The sequence below is a fragment of the Hemicordylus capensis genome, chromosome 2 (genome assembly GCF_027244095.1).
Source record: "Hemicordylus capensis ecotype Gifberg chromosome 2, rHemCap1.1.pri, whole genome shotgun sequence".
Lineage (NCBI taxonomy): Eukaryota > Metazoa > Chordata > Lepidosauria > Squamata > Cordylidae > Hemicordylus > Hemicordylus capensis.
The window spans coordinates 186,424,319-186,443,026 of NC_069658.1; the positions used below are offsets into that span (position 1 = coordinate 186,424,319).

General features: G+C 44.3%; 1 protein-coding gene and 1 long non-coding RNA gene across 11 annotated transcripts in view; one reads left to right on the forward strand and one right to left on the reverse strand.

The window, feature by feature from the left end:
• The window catches only part of ITIH6 (inter-alpha-trypsin inhibitor heavy chain family member 6), a 62,475-nt gene that overhangs the window by 35,708 nt on the left and 8,059 nt on the right, over nt 1-18,708 (reverse strand). For 5 of the 9 annotated variants that reach the window (XM_053292700.1, XM_053292694.1, XM_053292693.1 and 2 more), the window contains exon 1: nt 2,244-3,076. In XM_053292700.1, coding sequence (XP_053148675.1) covers nt 2,244-2,248 — 5 coding nt within the window. In that variant the 5' untranslated portion in view covers nt 2,249-3,076. Of the gene's footprint in view, nt 1-2,243; nt 3,077-13,109; nt 13,232-18,708 lie in introns of those variants that run through there. The other 4 variants (XM_053292692.1, XM_053292695.1, XM_053292698.1 and 1 more) reach the window with 4 other exon arrangements.
• Nucleotides 1,260-2,968, forward strand: LOC128343518 (uncharacterized). Of its 2 annotated transcripts, none has more exons than XR_008315575.1 (2): nt 1,260-1,689; nt 2,059-2,968. It is a non-coding gene; the product is annotated as an uncharacterized LOC128343518 (long non-coding RNA). The 2 variants fall into 2 exon arrangements; XR_008315576.1 differs by having other exon boundaries at nt 1,260-1,469.

Sequence of the window (18,708 nt, forward strand, 5' to 3'; positions counted from 1 at the left end):
TAAGTGATGTGTCCTAATGAAGGTTGCCACCTTCTGACACAGAGGGGGGTCCTGCTTCTTGAAGAGCCAGCCGTGTAGAGCCACTCACTGCACTTCCCCCTGACAAATGCTGAGCAGTGAGCAAGGTGCATATGTGAGAGAGGCAGGGAGGGTGGGGTGCTTACCAAGGAGAACAGGGCAGGTACTTTGCTCTGTTCAAGGGCTGCACCTGTGGAGAGGTCTCCAGAAGCCTGTGTAGGGGCAGATGCCTCCTCAGACATCCTTCCTTCTATTGCAAATTAGAGGATGAAAAGGGAGAGGGGTGTGGTGTGGTGAGGTGTCCCACTACAGTGGCTGAGGATTTAAGGGCTAAATGAGACATGACTGTAATGATGTCATTGGCCTGGGAGTGCTTGCTTTCCCTCACTACAAATAGCATATGCAGGAGGCGTCCCGTCTCAATCTGGATTGCGCATACTATTGTGCCAGGGGAGCAAGCATGGCAGGGCCAGTGATGTGATTTCAGCCATGCCTAGTCACTCAGAGTCAAAAGGTGGTAACCCATGTCCTTATTCTCACATTAGATTCAAGACTGTATTTCTGTGTTGTGTTTGTCATGACAGACACAAATATTTTAGATTTGTCCATTTTCTTAAAACATATCCCACTTGTTTTCAATTTTTTTAAGCTATAAAAGTCATAACCTTTGAAACATTTTATCCTGATTAATTTTCATTCAAATATACAAATTATATTTTAAAAATATGGGGTTCCCCCCCCAAATTAAAACTTCTGTGTCCATTAAAAATTGTATCAATCAAATTTGTTTGATGTTTTCAACAACTGTTATCTGTGTAGACATCCTGCTACCACTGTTATCTATGTTGACATTTTTAAATTATTATTCAGCCTTGAAGAGGATTTGCTGTACCAGAAATACCTTCCACTGATGTGTTTAGTGTATAAAAGTCTCCCCATATTTCTTTTACAGGGTGCTCTGCCTTCTAAGACAGCACCAACAAACCCACAAAGATCCAAAAATAGACATGAGAAGCGGGGTTGGGGTGGGGACTAGTAATGGATTCCATTTTCAAGCGTTTCCTTACAGCCAGGAAGATCAGAGGCTGAAAATTGAAAATTAACATTGGGATGTTTGTTTCATAGATTGCTTCGTGTGGTAAAAGTTGTTCTAAGGACACTGACTTTTCCCCCTTTCTCTTGCCTGGTCTCAAATCTTGCCTTTCATGGACTGCACCTGCTCTGGGTTTTGGTTAGCTGAAGTTTGGATGGGAATGAGTTGCAGCTGCTGTGGCCTGGATGTGAACCAAGATATCACAGCGGTGACTGCCTGGAAGAGTGCAAAGAATGAGGACTCTGATTCCTCTTAGCAACAACAAAGGCCCAGTACCCTAGAGTAAGACAGATGATCCAGACAGCATAGACAGCATCCAGACAGCCACATGGCTACACCAGGTGTCATTCTGCCAGAGGTAACGGGCCAGATCCTTAGCCATTAATTGTTACTCCACTTCAGGAAGTGGGCCAGATTCCTAGCTAGTGCCAACTGAAAACAGAAAGAAGTCCTGAGTGAGCTAGGATAACAGAAGATATAGTCAAATTATGGGAAATCAAGGCAACTCTGATATTGATTCACTGCTTGGCATAAAGATTTTGCTGTTTTGAACCCATTACATAATAGATGAAAATTAGGTAAGGGGATATCAACTTCTGTGGGGAAAGAGGTATGCAATTTTTTTGTCACTCAGAACTTTTCATCCAGCAAAATGGAAATGCTGCTCCTCCTCATATATATGAATTATATAATAGACTTATTAGTTGTGAATAAAGTATATCTTACAAGAGAGCTGCCTCTTCATTTTGCCTGATGAAGAGTTCTATGTAACTTCAAAGCTTGCACTTTACTTTACTCACTAATTCTACTGTGATATTTACTTATCTATAATGTGTCGTTGCTTCACTGTATAATCTTAGGCAACCTGACTTCACTGTATAATCTTAGGCAGACAACTGATTTCTATTTTCTCCAACTACTTGATTCCATTTTCTTTTCAAATTCAGGAGTAGAACTCGGAGGTCTTGGGATTCCAGCTTTCCCCTGCTCTTGAACAATTTTGTCACTGCTTCCTCTAACTGACCTATCCCCTAATATACCAATTTATCTCAAAAGAATGCTACAAAAGACCAAGCAAACGGTAGAGCAAAACCTAAGTTTAATATTTGACTGGTCCCTAGGTTGGACTTACCTCATGGGAAGGTGTGTGGATTTGAACAGACTGCCCCATGGTGCTTAAAGGCATCAGGATCAGTAGGAGACAGAATGAATATCCCAGGAGCTGGTCCATGGCTGGCATGAAAGGTTTGCCTCGTCCTTGCAGAAGGCTCCGTGGATGAGAACGCCTCCCTGGCATCTCTTGCGTTCTTACTTTTAAACCGTAGGTTTCTTTCTTTCTTTTTTTTAAAAGGACCTATAAATGTAGCATTCATCCTGATACAAGACTTGATTGTCCATGCGTCCAAGACTGGAGAGTGGCCAGTTTTACTCACTACTCCATAAGATGAAATGAAAACAAAATATTCTGAAGAGCCCTATTCCTGTTTTCAGCACTTGATGAGGGCTCTAGAAAAAAAATAAACAGTCCCACAAATATGCTGCATAAATAGACGATGGGTCCAAATAGCCAAGGGGACAGAAGGAGGTCATTGCAAAATTACCAGCATTGCTTCCTTCTTGTGCCTGCAATGTCCTTTGGCAGAAGAAACCAAAAATATTGCAAAGACTACTTCCTGATCAGAGGAACAGATGTGTGGAAGAAATGAAGAGATGTGCAGGAATCTTAATGAATCTACAAAACAGCTTTTAGTTCTGATTTGATCTTCCCATTTTGTAAGAAACAAACTTCCTTATTAGTGGTGAAACTAAATTTTATATTTCTACTGCCACTCGTCATGGGATAAACAAGTACCTTGACCTACTATGTTCAGTTTATAGAGAGTGTGAAACCCATCTCTCTCTCACTCTTTTTCTTCAAAAGCAGTTTTTAAGCTTACTTTCCAGTAGGCTTGTGAGATCACTTAACATTCCATGTGTGTGTCCGTCCGTGTGTGTCCCTATGTGTGTTCCCCCAACAACTTCGCAATGCCTGGACCAATATGAACAAAATCTGGTATAGTTGTAGGGACACCTCAAGGGTGTAGTTTGTGATGATGTCATCCATCCCAGTTTAAGATAGTGGATGCATAAATGTTTGAGGCGCAAGTGGGCTAACTTGTCTAACTTATTTGAACCAAATTTGCTACAGGTGTAGGGACAGATGGGACAGCTCAAGGGCATAGTTTGTAATGATGTCATCCACCCTGATTCAAGATGGTGAACATGTGAACATTTGAGGTGCAAGTGGGCTAACCTGTGAACTGCCTAACCAATTTGGACCAAATTTAGTCTATTTGTAGGGATAGTGAAAAGAAAGTAGGCAAATTAGTTCTTACTAGAACTTGTTATTTCATACAAATTGCTCCTTCACTTTTATTCTGATGCCTCACCATCTCTCATCTGCTAACACTTGCAAATTTCACGTAATGCACACACAAATGGAGGCAGAGTTATGCAAAAACACATACAAATGGCTTTGCTAGATCAGAAGATGGCCTTCCCCTCTTTTTTCTACCTTCAGTATCTTGTATTCATATTTTACCCATACTCTATAATGGAGGTTCTATTTATTTGCTATGAATAACTGCATCCAGAAGTATTTGAAATTAATTTTTAAAAAGACATTTAAACTAGAAGCTGGTAGCAAGTATACCACAATGGAAACCTTCCTAAGTATATAAAACATGGCTGTTCTTGGGGGGTTCTAGAAATGTCTCTTTATAAGAGAACATGATCCCTGCTCCTCTGTTGTTGGATGAGGAAACCATCCTCAGAAGTACCCTACCATGAAGCAAGTTGTGACCATCTCAGGTGATGGATTTGGGGCACCATCAGGAAAGGTAGAGTGAGAAGTAGACCCATGGAGAAAATCAGAAAGCTCTTCTGTGCAAGCCCCACCTGAAATGAATGGCAGCTGTGCAAAAACATGATAGTACTCTTGTGTGTACAACTCTTGTTCATTTCAACAAGGCTTGTACCAAAGAACATTATGATGGATTGTGCTCTGTATAAATTTGTGTATGTAATTGAGGGGGCGCTATTTGGATTTTTCACCTCAGAAACCAAAATTGGCACAGCCTGGCTACATTCTGTACAGAAGTATTAAAAGGAGTTTGGCACAAGCATCACCAGTGATGAGCATATTAAAGTTTATTCAGTGTGATGATTAATCAAACACAAGTGGCACTACAAAGTCTGCTATGCTTTCTCTCTCAGCTGGCTGCATGCAGTACACACTAGAAACCTCCTCTTTGGAAGTTCCATTGGAATGAATGGGGAATATGTAGATGTAGGAGGTGGTCTAGGTCAGGGATTCTCAACGTTGGGTCCCCAGATGTTATTGAACCAACTCCCATAATTCCCAACCAAAGGCCACTGGGGCTGGGGATTATGGGATTTGAAGTCCAATAACATCTGGGGACCCAGTGTTGAGAATCCCTGGTCTAGGTAGACAAAAACAGATTGTGTTTGTATGTCTGTGTGGAGAGAGAGAGAAAGAGAGAAACAACCACCTCTTTGATCTAGAAAGCTAGGGGGAAATTTATTATTAACATCATCATCACCAGAGTAATTTTTGAATTTCATTTCCAAAAACAGCAGCCTGGATGAACTACTGGAAAGAAAAGTCCAAGTGATGTTTTTTGTTTTAATTAGAATATGCTGGCGAAGTGTTGGTGTTTGCTACTTGGACCAAGGGGAAGAAACCTATACTGTGTCCACCAGGAACTCTGGCTAGATTCCATGGAGCCAGCCTATTTCCATTCAGATCCTAGAAGTGCTAACTACTGCACTAGAACAGCACAACAAACATATTACGTTTTATAGATCTAGTATAGCACAGTGACTAAGAATGGAGTTTGACATTAGAAGAAACATGGAGTTGTTGCCACTGGTGCCCTATTTTTATACAATTAAATGGAAGAAGAATTTTAAAAATATTTCTGCACCAGTGTTCCCTCTAAGGTGTGCGCGTGTGCACACATTCACACGTTTTGATGTCCACTCAATTAATTTTAGATCTCATTCAGGTTTAATCAGGAAGGCCCCACTCTGAATGCATGGGTGCACACATTGCCTTGATTCTGCTGCACAGAACAAAACTCATTCTGCACACAGAAGAAAAAAAAATTAGAGAGAACATTGTTCTACACGGCACTTAAAATAGAACTATATGATCAGTAATGTCTTTCCCCACCTGTACTCAGGTAAGACCTGTACTCAGAAGTAAGTTTCGTTCTGCAAAGACCCTCTGCAACTTTAATTAAAAACTTCCTCCTCTCAGTGTTTGCCCCTTCTGCTTCCCATTAAAGGAATGGTCCCTTAACTGGCTCTTAATTATTCAGTGTCTGCTCCTCACTTTTCCACAATTAAAAACATTAATGGAAAGAAGCCAATTGAAAGCCCTCAGGGAACATGAACTGATTTATAAAGTGCCAATTAAAAGCCAGTTCCCATTGTACAAGCAAGTACAAAGGCAAAAGCTTGTAGTTAAAGGGACAGTAGCCCTAAAATGCCTCACTCAACATTATCCAGTCCAGAACATGATTGTCAATTAGCCTGCCTCCCAACTGGGATGGGGTCTTACCCACAAGTAAATTGGCAGATGGGGAGGGCCAAAGAAGTGGGGCTGAGAGAAGGATATAGTGCCTTGGACTTAGCAGATAAACCAGTTTGCCACATTAATGGACTGAAGCCCAGGACAAGCCCTTGCAATTGCCTCAGGCTAAAAAGGAGGAGAGCAATCACACCCCCATTGTCCTTCAGCCTCAAAATCCATTACAGTAATGATCTTCACTATTTTTCAAGCAGGTGCCACATCGGCAAAAAAATCCACCCTTGAACATGATTGCCATTTCCCACAGTGCTTCTTTCCACACAAAACCACACTTTTCTCAGTGCTGGGAGAGCACTTTAAGAGAGCAGGAGCCTCTCTTAAGAGCTCTGTGGGGAAAGCACTGGGAAGGGCTGTAACTTCCCAGCATTCCGTCATAGCTTTCAAGATGGGACAGGAGTTCAAGGGGGCTCTATTTCCCTTAAAGGAGCCTCACCAGCACAGCACTGCATGGTGGGAAAGGTTGCCTCTGCATGATGCCAAGGGACTGTGTAGAGTATTCAGCTTTGGTCAAAGCTTCACACAGGCCCAATAAATAATTAGTCAGAGGGACACTCTTAGGGTTGATGGCAGTCGCCACTGGTTCCTGGGGCTTACAGTGAAGAAAACTGCGTTACAGGGACTGGGCAAGGAAACTCTGAGGAGTCCCAGTGCCATGTCCAGAGAGTTCTTGGGACACTATGCCAGTCTCATTGGAGTCTCCTTACCTGTTGAATTATAATTCTTCAGGCCTTTAATTATCTGTTAACAAGTTGTCAGTTGACATTTATTTACTGGCTTTATATTTATTTATTTATTTACAGTTACTGATCCACACATGAACCTGTTCCCTTGTTCCATGACTGCTAAGTTTACTCAACAGCCTTTGTGGGGAAATTTATCAAAAGCTTGTTGGAATTCCAATTATACTATGTCAACTGGATCACCTTTATCATCATGCCTGTTGATACTCTCAAAGAACTCCAAAAAGTTAGTGAGGCAAGACTTTCCCTTGCAGAAGCCATGCTGGTTCTCCTTCAGCAAGGCCTTTGCTTCTATATGCTTAACAATTTTATCCTTAAGTATGCTTTCCATCAATTTACCCAGCACCAAAGTTAAGCTGACTGGCCTGTAATTTCCCAGATCCCCACTGGATTCCTTTTTTGAAAACTGGAGTTACATTGGCTACTTTCCAGTCTTCTGATACAGAGCCTGATTGTAGGGACAAGTTATATATTTTTGCTAGGCAATCGGCAATTTAACATTTGAGTTCCTTCAGAACTCTTGGGTGGATGCCATCTGGCCCAGGCAATTTATTAATTTTTAGTTTTTCAAGACAGTTTAGAACATCTTCCTTTGTCACCTCATATTGGCCCAGTTCCTCAGCTGCTAAACCCAAAAAGCTGGATTCTGGAAAGGGTATATGGTCAGTATCCTCCACTGTAAAGACAGATGCAAAGGACTCATTTAGCTTCTCTGCAATATCCTTATCCGCCTTAATAATCCCTTTTACACCCTCATCATCTAAGGGTCCAACTGTCTCTCTGGCAGGTTTTCTACTTCTGATATATCTAAATAAGTTTTTGTTATTCCCCTTGATACTTCTAGCTATATACTCCTCAAACTCTCTCTGCATCCCTTATTGTCTCCTTGCATTTCTTTTGCAGAATTTATGTTCCTTCTGGTTCTCTTCATTTGGGCACGACTTCCATTTTCTGAAGGAAGTCTTCTTCCCTTTTATAGCTTCCCTGACTACTTGTTAGGTACACCAGCATCCTCCTGAACTTGTGGTACCTATCCTCCTTCTTGGTTTACATTCCAACTGTGCTTCTAGTACTGTGGTTTTAAATAAGTTCCATGCTTTCTGGAGTGATTTGACCCGCCTGACTTTTCCTTTCAACTTCCTTCTTACCAGTCCCCTCATTTTTGAGAAGTTTCCTCTTCTGAAGTCCAATGCTTCTGTGCTGGACATCCTTGACAATTCTCCACTCGCATATATGCTGAATTTGATCACACTATGGTCACTGCTACCCAATGGTTCTGCAACTCTGACTTCTCACACTAGGTAAGTGCGAGATGTCAGAGTTTAATCCACCACTCAGGATTAAATCCAAAGTTGCCATTTCTCTGGTTGGTTCTGCGTCTAACTGTTCTAAGGCAAAGTCATTTAGCATGTCTAGAAATTTCTCTGTCATTACCTGAATGTGAATTTACCCAGTCTATGTGTGGGTAGTTGCAGGGGCGTAACTACCATTAGGCAAGGGGAGGCAGTCGTCTTGGGGCCCCACTGCCTCGAGGGGCCCCTCAGAGGCACATCACATGACTCCCCACCCGCCCATGTTGCACCCCCTATTAATTATGTTGAGTCTCTTGGAGATCAGCAGGAGCAGAGAGTAAAAAAACTAGATTCAATGTGAACTAGATATTCACCGTATTCATAATGGGGATGCAAGTGTGAGTGCATGATATATTGTGAAATGTGTTTGTGTGTATATATCAGTGAGGGGCCCATTTTAAAATCTTGTCTCTGGGCCCCCTCCAACCTTGCTACGCTCCTGGGTAGTTGAAGTCACCCATTATTACTGCCCTGTCTCTCTTTGACGCCTCTCTTATTTGTTTCTCCAACTCCAGGTCACTCTCAGCTCAACATTTACCTTGAAGCATGAAGCCATGTGTGAATAAATCCCTGGCGTTGGCGTGTGCTATACCCCTTACCATCATTTGACCTATTTGGCAAGCTGTCCTGTGTTTCCTTCTCCTCAGCTCCTGGCTCTACTCTGTCCCCTTCTGGTTTATCCAAAACATGTTCACCCTCACACCTTAAAGGATTTTGCTGGCCAATGCAGATACCACCCAGTTCCTGCTGGCAATCCCCCACACGTCATTTTAAAAGCTGCTATGTGACTTTCTTGATTTTAAGCGCCAGCAGTCTGATTCCATCTTGGTTCAAGTGGAGCCCATTCCTTTTGTACAGGCTTTGCTTCCCCCAAAATGTATCCCAGTGTCTAACGAATCTAAACCCCTCCTCACGGCACCACCATCTCATCTGCGCATTGAGACCCCTCAGCTCCGCCTGTCTCACTGTCCCTGCACGTGGAACAGGTAGCACTTCAGAGAATGCTGCCCTGGGGGTCCTGGACTTCAGTATGCTACCTAGCAGCCTTAATTTGGCTTCCAGGACCTCCCAACTGTGTTTCCCCATACCACTGGTGCAGGCATGCACCACGACAGCTGTCTCCTTCCCAGCACTGCCTAACAGCCTAACTAGACGCAGCACGACATCTGTAACCTTCGCACCAGGCAGGCAAGTAACCACGTGGTCTACACGTGGGTCACAGATCCATCCCTCTATGCCCCTAATAATCGAATCACTCACTATTAAGAGGCCCCCCACCCCCTGGAGGATTATCCTCTGTGTGAGAGGATATCGGTGAATCACCCAAGGAAGGGGACCCTGCTGTTTCCCTCTTCCTCTGACTGATGTCCTCCTTCCCTGAGACCTTCATTCTTCATGATAGTAGAAGCACCATCAGCCTGGGAGTGGGATGCCTCTACCACATCCCTGAGGGTCTCATCCACACACGTCTCTGCTTCCCTGAGCTTCTCCAGGTCAGCCACCTTGGCTTCAAGGGAACCAACTTGTTCCCTGAGAGCCAAGAGCTCTTTGCACCAAGCACATACCCAAGACTTCTCTCCCTCAGGCAGATAGTCACACATGAGACACTCTGGGCAATACACTGGGAAGCAGCCCCTCCCCTGCTGGCATTCTACCTTCATAATCCATTTTATTAGCGATTTAGAGTATATCTTTGTTTGATTAAGTTATTATGTAAGTCACCATCACATTCCTTTTAGACTACAAAGGCAAGACAAACATTCCTTTAATAAACAAATACATTGAACTGCTAATGGTAAATTGATAATCTGGATTTTATATAAGGAATTAGGGACTTTCAAATGCCCAGGAGGCAGAAGAGAAAAGGTTAGTTGTTCAGGATGCAATTCTATGTTTTTGTTTTTAAAGGTTAGCAGCATGGAATTTAGCAGAAGCCCCTTTATGCCAACGTAAGTGGAAAATATGGTTCTGCTGTCACTGCTGTGCAGGTACAACTGTGTGGAAACACTGGCTGAACAAGTACACCAATGTAGCTGTGCTGGACCGTAGATGTGTGCACAAACTGAGGTAATTTGCATGGTCAGCATGTGCAGAGGCCAGGTGTGTGCCAGAGCCGCACTGCTGCCATGCACAGGCTGCTGAGGAAAGAGCCGCCGCCGCAGTTAGCTGCCTGGAGTGGTGGTCATGTGGGTCAGGGCCGGCTTGCTTCCTTTTAAAGGTGCCATTTGCCACCCCCTCCCTGGCCCTCGAACCACCGAACTGGTTTGTGGTTGGGCCAAACCAGAATCAACATGTTTGGGGATCCGCGAACCAGTCCAAATTTGGACTGCCACACGAACCTTGGTTCATGCACACATCTACTGCACTGCTGTAGAGCCCAAAACTGCAATGCGATGTACCTGCATCATAGCACTGCCTGACTTACTGGGTGGTAGCTGATGATGATAATCTTTTGGTGAGTTCTTGAATCTTAATAATTAACCATCTGCAGGTACAAGATTTGGGCTGGTTCCAGTGGTGAGCTAGGTAATTTTGAAGCCTGGACCTAGTGGGTTTATGCCACCCCCCTGCAAAATAAGCATCCTCTACACATACACACCATGGTTTCACACAACTTTCTTGAGCTACTGGAATATATTTGTGCATCTGTGTGCTTGGGAGAGAGAGAGCTTCCATTGGCATCGGCAGGCAGGAACAAGAAGGCAGGCATAGTCTTAAGCAGCAGTGCACAGAGCGCTCTGCTTCAGCCAGTCCTTCCCACCTGCTGAACAGCTGAAGGATCCACACACCTTCTTGATCATTCACCACAAACCCACAGGTCTGGGCCAGAGTGCATTTGGGCTTTAAGAATAAAATTAGAAAGACTACGCAACCCCAAAGAATTCACACACCTTAGTGATCATTCACTAAAAACCCACAGGCCTGGGCCAGAGTGCATTTGGGCTTTAAGAATAAAATTAGAAAGACTATGCAACCCCAAAGAATTCACACACCTTAGTGATCATTCACTAAAAACCCACAGGTCTGGGACAGAGTGCATTTTCCAAAAAAGACAACACAACTTCCAACAGATTCATACACCTTTTTCACCATTCACAAACCAACTGGGACTCAACATGTGTCCCTTGCTCCACAATTAAAACACACACTTGGATCACAAAACAGCTTGGACATATAGTGCATTTGTAAGGAAATTATTATAATAATTATTTTTGTTACTGCATTACAGTTATTCTAGTGATTCTGGCTTACATGCTGTGCAGTGTAATGCAGGTAGTTCAGAACCACTTGTACTACTGCAGGTGTCAAACATGCCTCTGGTGCAGGACAACAAGGCTCTTTCATTACTACTTACTCCTGCACAATCACATGTCACAACACTACTTGCATTATTCCCAGTGCACATAGCATCACAACATGAGACTGCACAAATGTAAGTAGTAGTTTGAAAAAAATGTTATTAAACAAAAAAATCAATGCATTGACCAATCTACTTCAAATTAAATACACAGAATTCCCCCACCCTGCCCGATATTAAAGCCCTATGCCAAGCCACTGCTGAAGATCTAAAGGGTGGGATAAAAGGGGAGGTACTTTACCCTTCTTTATGAAGGCAAAGGGCAGGTTCCTCCACAAGGGAGTGGAATGAGGGTCCTGGGGTGGAGGGTGGGGGCTTCAGTTCCAGAAGTTTTTGTAATTTTATGCCATGAAACAAGCCACTTATAGGACATTTTTTATTTTAAAAATTTCAAAAATGTATTGAAAATCTACAAATTGGCCATTCCACTTCAAATTAAATATGCAAAGCCCTCCCACCCTACCCCATATGCGTGCCTGATATCAAAGCCATAGGCCAAGCCATGCTGGGAATATACAAAGTAGAGGGGATAACTCTGCATATCAAGCCCCATAGTTTCTCACACACGTCTTCTGGATGGCTCTGAGGATGAGGCAGGTACAGGACACAAGGAGGCAGTGGCAGGGCAGAGGGCTTGAACAAGTCTGGGGCAGCTAATTCTGACCCCTCTGCCTCCTTTATAAGGCCAGCCTCTGCTGCTGGACAGGCTGCCAGCCCTCCCTGCTGGAAAGCCAGGGAAGCAGGCAGAGGCCTCAGCGGAAGCCCCATCCAACAGCTGATTGATGGGTAGAGGGAGGAGCGGTGTGTCTGCCAGCAAGCGGGGGGGGGGAAGCCTCCTGATAGCCACTCAGGCTGCTGGGAGGAGGCACTGAGGAGCTTATACTGGCTGCCACACAGCACTGGCCACTGGCAGGCACACAGCTGGGGCCCTCCAGGAGGGCAGAGCCTCAGGCCTAACAGTGCCCCCTGACTGGTTATAATAAAAAAGAATTAAACAACAACAACTTTGTCAACAACAACAATGATAACAAATTGTTCTCTTGGCGGCTCACAACACAGCATTAAAACATCAAGTAAAAACACATAACATAAAATCACAACACCCCCCACCAAAACCCCCAAAGAATACAGAACAATTTTTAAAAGTCAGTTTTAAAAATCAAATTTACAAATCAAACATTTAAAAGACCTGAGTGAACAAAAAGTTCTTTACTATGTGTCTAAAAGAACAAAGTGATGAAGTCAGGTGAGCCTCACTGTGGAGGCTATTTCATAAACAGGAAAAAGACCAAGACTTTTTGCAACCAGCAAAAAGACCCTCTCCCTCAGGAGACTCAAACTCAAACTCAACAAAAAGACTCAACTCACCTCATTTGGCAGGGGCACTTGGACAAGGCCTCCAAAGAAGATCTGAAGGTCTGAGTCAGAACATATGGGGGGCGGGGGGCGGGGGGCAGGGCGCTCTCTCAGGTCACCCAGTCCCAAGCCATTTAGGGCTTAAAGATTAAAACCAGCACTTTGAATTGGGCCCAGAAATGGACTGGAAGCCAGTGCAGCTGACAAAATACTCGCATTATATGATCAAAATGTCCAGTCCCAGTTAATCTATTTCCGCCCCCCCAGCTGCAGTTTCTGGACCATTTTCAAAGGCAGCCCCACACAGAATGCATCTAAGCGAAAGAGGTTACCAGAGCATGAATAACTGTGTCCAAGCTCTCTCTATCCAGGTAAGGTTGCAGTTAGCTTACCAGCCAAAGCTGATAAAAGGCACTCCAAGCCACAGAGGCCACTTGAGCCCCTAGCAACATTGCTGGATTGATGAGACCCCCAAACTGTGAACCTGGTCCTTCAGAGGGATTGCAACCCTATCTAGAACAGGCTGAACATCATTCACCTGGGCAGAAGAACCACCGACCAGCAGCACTTCTGTCTTGTCTGGACTGAGTCTCAGCTTGTTCACCTTCATCCAGTCCATTACTGCATCCAGGCACTGATTCAGGACAGTCACCACCTCACCTGCATTGGATGAAAAAGAGAGATACAACTGAGTGTCATCCACTGATACTGATGACATCTCAGGCCAAATTTCCGGATGACCTCTCGCAGCAGTTTCATGAAGATGTTAAACAGCATAGGGAAAATAATGGAACCCCAAAGCATAACTGCCAAAGGGCTGAGCAGTAATCCCCCAGCATCACCTTTTGGAAACAGTCCTTGTTGAGACAGGAGCAGAACCACTTCCAAGCAGTGCCTCGCATACTTAACTCAGCCAGCCTATCCAAAAGGGTACCACAGTCAGTGGTATTGAAAGCCTCTGAGAGATCCAAGAGAATTGCACTCTCTCTCTCTCTCTCTCTCTCTCTCTCTCTCTCTCTCTCTCTCTCTCTGCACAGGTCATCCCACAGGGTGACCAAAGCAGTTTCTGTTCCAAAGCCAGGCCTGAAGCCTGACTGAAATGGATCTAGGTAATCTGTTTCCTCCAAGAGTGTCTGGAGCTGGTCTGCCACTATACACTCAAGCACCTTGACCAGGAAGGGAATATTGACCACAAGCCTATAGCTGTTTACATCCTTTGGGTCCAGATTGGATTTCTTTAGGAGTGGTCAAATAATAGCTTCCTTCAATGGAGCTGGGACCACACTCCCGCTCTCAATGAAGCATTTAGAACCTGCTGGACCCAGCTAAAAATTCCCTCCCTGCTAGATTTAATAAGCCATGAGGGGCAAGGGGCAAGCAAGCACAAGGTCAGCTGAACTTGACTAAACACATTGTCCACATCCTCATGCACCAATAATTGAAACTCCTCCAACAACATTGGACCAGGTGTTATTCTGGACACTTTCCCCAATGAACCTGCATCAACTGTAGAGTCCAACTCATGGAGAATGCGAGCAACCTTACCTGCAAAGTGCTGTGCAAATGTGTCACAGACAGTGTGCTACTGAAGGTTCTAATGCATCTTGCCTGGGGCCAGATTTCAAGAGCTTTCCACCCGGAAAAGCCCTGCTGGATGACACTGAGGGGATGTCAAAAAAGTTTCTTCTGTTCCATCACTGCCTCAGAATAGGATAGGAAGTTCTAACCTGTGCTCACTCAGACATACCCTGAGTTTTCCTCCATTTACATTCAAGCTATCACCCAGCTTGCTTCATTGCCCTCAGCTCAGACGTATACCAAGGCGCTGCACGGGAGAGGGCACTTGGGAGCTATTGTGTCAATTGTCCAAGCCATCTCTCCATTCCAGAGAGCAACTAGTGCTTTCACAGGAGTGCCTGCCATACCAGCTGGAAAATCCCCCAGAGCCCTCAGGAATCCATTGGAGTCCATCAGTCTTCGGGAGTTGACCATTTTAATAGGTGTCCCCATCCTTGCGCAGTGGTGTAGCTGCTGAGACTCTAAACCTCAGAAGGAAGTGATCTGACCATGACAAGGGCATAGATGATATATCCCCCACTTTCAAATCACCATCCTCCTGTTCAGTTGGGGGGGGGGAGAACCCAGATCCAGAGTGTGCCCCAATTCATGTGATGGGCCAACAACATATTCAGACAGCCCCATGGTTGTCACGGCGGCCATTAAGTCCCGAGCCACTCCAGACAAGGCAGCCTCAGCATGGATATTGACGTCACCCAGAACAATCATTCTGAGAGTCCTCAACGCCAAATCCAAGACAACTTCCATGAGCTCAGGCAGGTAGGAGAGCTGGTCTTGTGCTAGCAAGCATGACTTGTCCCCATAGCTAAGCAGGGTCTGCCCTGGTTGCATCTGAATGGGAGACTTGATGTGTGAGCACTGTCAGATATTCCCCTCAGGGGATGAAGCCGCTCTGGGAAGAGCAGAAGGTTTCAAGTTCCCTCCCTGGCAGCATCTCCAAAATAGGGCTGAGAGAGATTCCTGCCTGCAACCATGGAGAAGCCGCTGCCAGTCTGTGAAGACAATACTGAGCTAGATAGACCAAGGGTCTGACTCAGTATATGGCAGCTTCCTATGTTCCTATGAGACAGCTGGGCAGCAGGGTGGGCGGTACACCAACAGAATCCCCACTCTGTTCTAAGAGCCCAACACCACGTACAAACACTCTAAACTGGCACTCACTTGGACAGGGGGCCTAGAGAGGAAAATGGAACTTTTATAAATTACAGCAACCCCCACTCTCTGGCCCTCCAGCCTATGCTGATATTGCATTAAATACCCAGGTGGACACAGCTGGAAAAGACTAATATCTCCAAGCTCCCCCACCCAGGTTTCTGTAATACAAACCAGGTCAGCCCCTTCCTCCACAATTAAATTGTGGATGATAGAGATTTTATTCTGGACTGACTTGGCATTAAAAAGCAGACCAGCAGGCCAAAGGACAAGCTGGGAAAGCAGCCAGGAACCCTCCTATTATGGGAACAGCCAGAAGAAGGGATAGGAATAAGGTGTTGAACCACTCTTCTGTTGTAAACAGGATCCCACATTATACATCCCCTGACCCATAACCACTCTAACTGAAGCACCCCCAGCTCTCCACAAGTTCATATCCTCACTCAGGCACATAATTGAAACAGCTAAAACTACTCCCAGCAAGCTGAGGCGCTCTTCCCCTTGGACTTCAGGGTTGAAGTCCAGGGCCTCCATAGCCCCTGGGAGCCCCCAAATCCTCTTTAGTCTGTACTGGGTGGTGTGGTCACCCAGCAGATCATGATAATGCTTAATTTGCATGGGAGGAGGGCCTCCAAAGGCCTTTAGGTCCAGGCTCCAAAATCACCTAGGTGCACTTCTGCCAGCAAGCAGAGTAGAGCCCTCGCCCCCCATGGTTTTGAGTCACCCCTTGGGTTGCGACACTGCCACCCAGGGCAGTGTGCTCTTATACTGCCAGCCCAGTATGATGCCGAACCCAGCAGAGACTGGGTCCTCTCTTCCCTTTTGACCCTTTGGGGAAGCAAAACAACTCAATATCTTGCCATGTCCCATGAAACTGTAGCAACACAAGTTTCCTTGACAGCACTGAGTTCTGAAACTGCTGGGGTAGAACTAAGTTTTTTTTTTTAATTTGCCAAAGGACAAAAGGTCAATATGTGGTGAGAAAAGTCTTTATGCTTTGAAGAGAAGCTCCCAAATTAAGTAATAAGCCACAGGAAAGAACAGTTTGAATGAAACTTATTAAAGCAGAAAGAGAGGTTTACAAAATGAATTAGTCAGAAGGAGGGAAAACATTACAGCAGTGTGGTATCCTGCCCTGGCTATTTATACAGGCATCCATTTCGGGTACACAACTGAACATCGCCCGGGGCTGAAAATAACTATTTCTTAGCCCCATAGATCTCTTGCCTAATGACGATTTGAAGTTGTACAATACATTCATCATTTCAAGGGCTTGAATACAGCACGGCAAATATCATGTTAAAATAAAAACAGTGGTTGCTACAAACCAAGTACTAATTCAAATATATATAATGAGGTTATACAGCCCTCATTTCGGAGATTGTATTATTTCAAGTTTAAAGTGAATAAAAAAGCCTCCACATCAACAATTTTATGTCAGAGAGAACTGTTTTTAAAATATGCAGAAAATGTCCACTTTTCTTAATTATGAGAAGAAAGTGCTAATTTGTGTAAAAGTAAAGAGATTTGGTGTGGAAGAAGATAATCAAGCAGTTGATTTTGCCCTCTATATATTGGGACTGAGATGCATCTTTCAAGGTTGATATATTAAACTACATTCTGCTGCCCCTAAACTATTTTGGTTTCCACACCTCAAACAGTGACTTATTTCAGAGTCATTAGCGTCTGATCTTTCTGCCAGAGACCAAGTTCTTCTCTGCTCTGAACCTATCCAGACACTCAGACTGGAAAGAGTGGGTTAGTGCTAAAGTTCTAAAACAGCCTGAGCAATGTCACTGAAAATCTGAGTACAACCATATAGATAGATAGATCCTGCCATAGAGACGGGGAGACAAATCACCCACTGGAAAATGTTTTCATGTAGGAGTGGAGGGGGGGGGGAGTTGCATGGCAGTCCTTATTAGTAACCTTTTTGGTGCCAGAGAGGTTTTTCTTCCCATTAACATACAGAGCACTGAACTTGACTTTTTTCAAGTGGGGACCACTTTGGCAAAAATGTGTGAGTCTAAGAGTCATTTCCCACCACACTCACCTCCACATAGTGCTCCACTTTTCTCTGTTCCAAGCAGACCCGTTAAGAGAACATGTATGAGATACATACCCAGCCTAGCAAAGGGAGACCTGGCTGAAACAGGGGTGTCGTTATAATTGAGTAGATGGGTTCAAAAAACCTGGGCCCCTCAGCTTCACCCCTCCCTATTTTCTTCATTATCTCCCTCACTCCAAGTACCTGATTATTTAAGGAAGAAATTAAAAACTTAACAGACCAAGGTGGGAAAATCTTACATGGAGTTTGGTTCACAATTCTGTCAGTTGTTAAGAAAATTGGTTGAGGGAGTCAAGGTGAACTAATTGGATAAGATGATTGAATTGGTGAGAATGGGCCAATTCTATACACAGTTAGTTAACCAACCGAGAGTAAAAGTTAAAGACAAGTAATCAAAGACTGTCTTACAAGGTGCTGAGATTGCAGACCAGCTAGTACTAAACAGGGAGGAATCTCCCTACAGAATCAGAAAACCTGAGGTAAATAAATCAGGAAACCACCTAAGTTATTAACAGGTTGTTCTAGTAACAACTAATCAGCCTACTTTCCTTTCACTGTCTCTACATCTGGACTAAATTTGGTGCAAATCGAGGTCCACAACTTAGATCTCTTGCACATCAAATGTTCATGTGTCCACCATCTTGGATCGGGGTGGATGTCATCATTACAAACTGCACAATTGAGATGTCCCTGTGTGTCACTCACTACAGCTGTTCCAAATTTGGTTCAGATCGGTTAGACAGTTCTCAAGTTTGTGCACTTGCACCTCAAAAGTTTATGCATCCACCATCTTGGATTGGGATGGGTGACATCACCGCAAACTATACCATTGGGGCATCCCTATGTGTCCATTCAGCTGTAGCAAATTTGGTTCAAATCAGTTAAGACTGTCCACAAGTTAGTGTATTTGCACCTCAAAAGTTTATGTGTCCACCATCTTGAATGGAGGTGGATGACATCATCACAATCTTTGCTGTTGAGGTGTCCCTACAAATTTGGTTCAAATTGGTTAAGTGATTCACAAATTAGCTCACTTGTGCCTGAAAGGCTTATGCTTCCACCATCTTGAATCAGGGTGGATCACATTATTACAAACTACACTATTGAGGTGTCCCTGCGTGTCACTCACTACAACTGTACGTAATTTGGTTCAAGTCAGTTAGACAGTCTACAAGTTAGCCCACTTGCTCCTCAAATATTCACACGTCCACCATCTTGGATTGGGGTAGATGACATCATCACAAACAATGCCATTGAAGTGTGCCTATGTGTCCCTACAGCTGTAGCAAATTTGGTTCAAATTGGTTAGACAGTTCACAAGTTAGCCCACTTGTGCCTC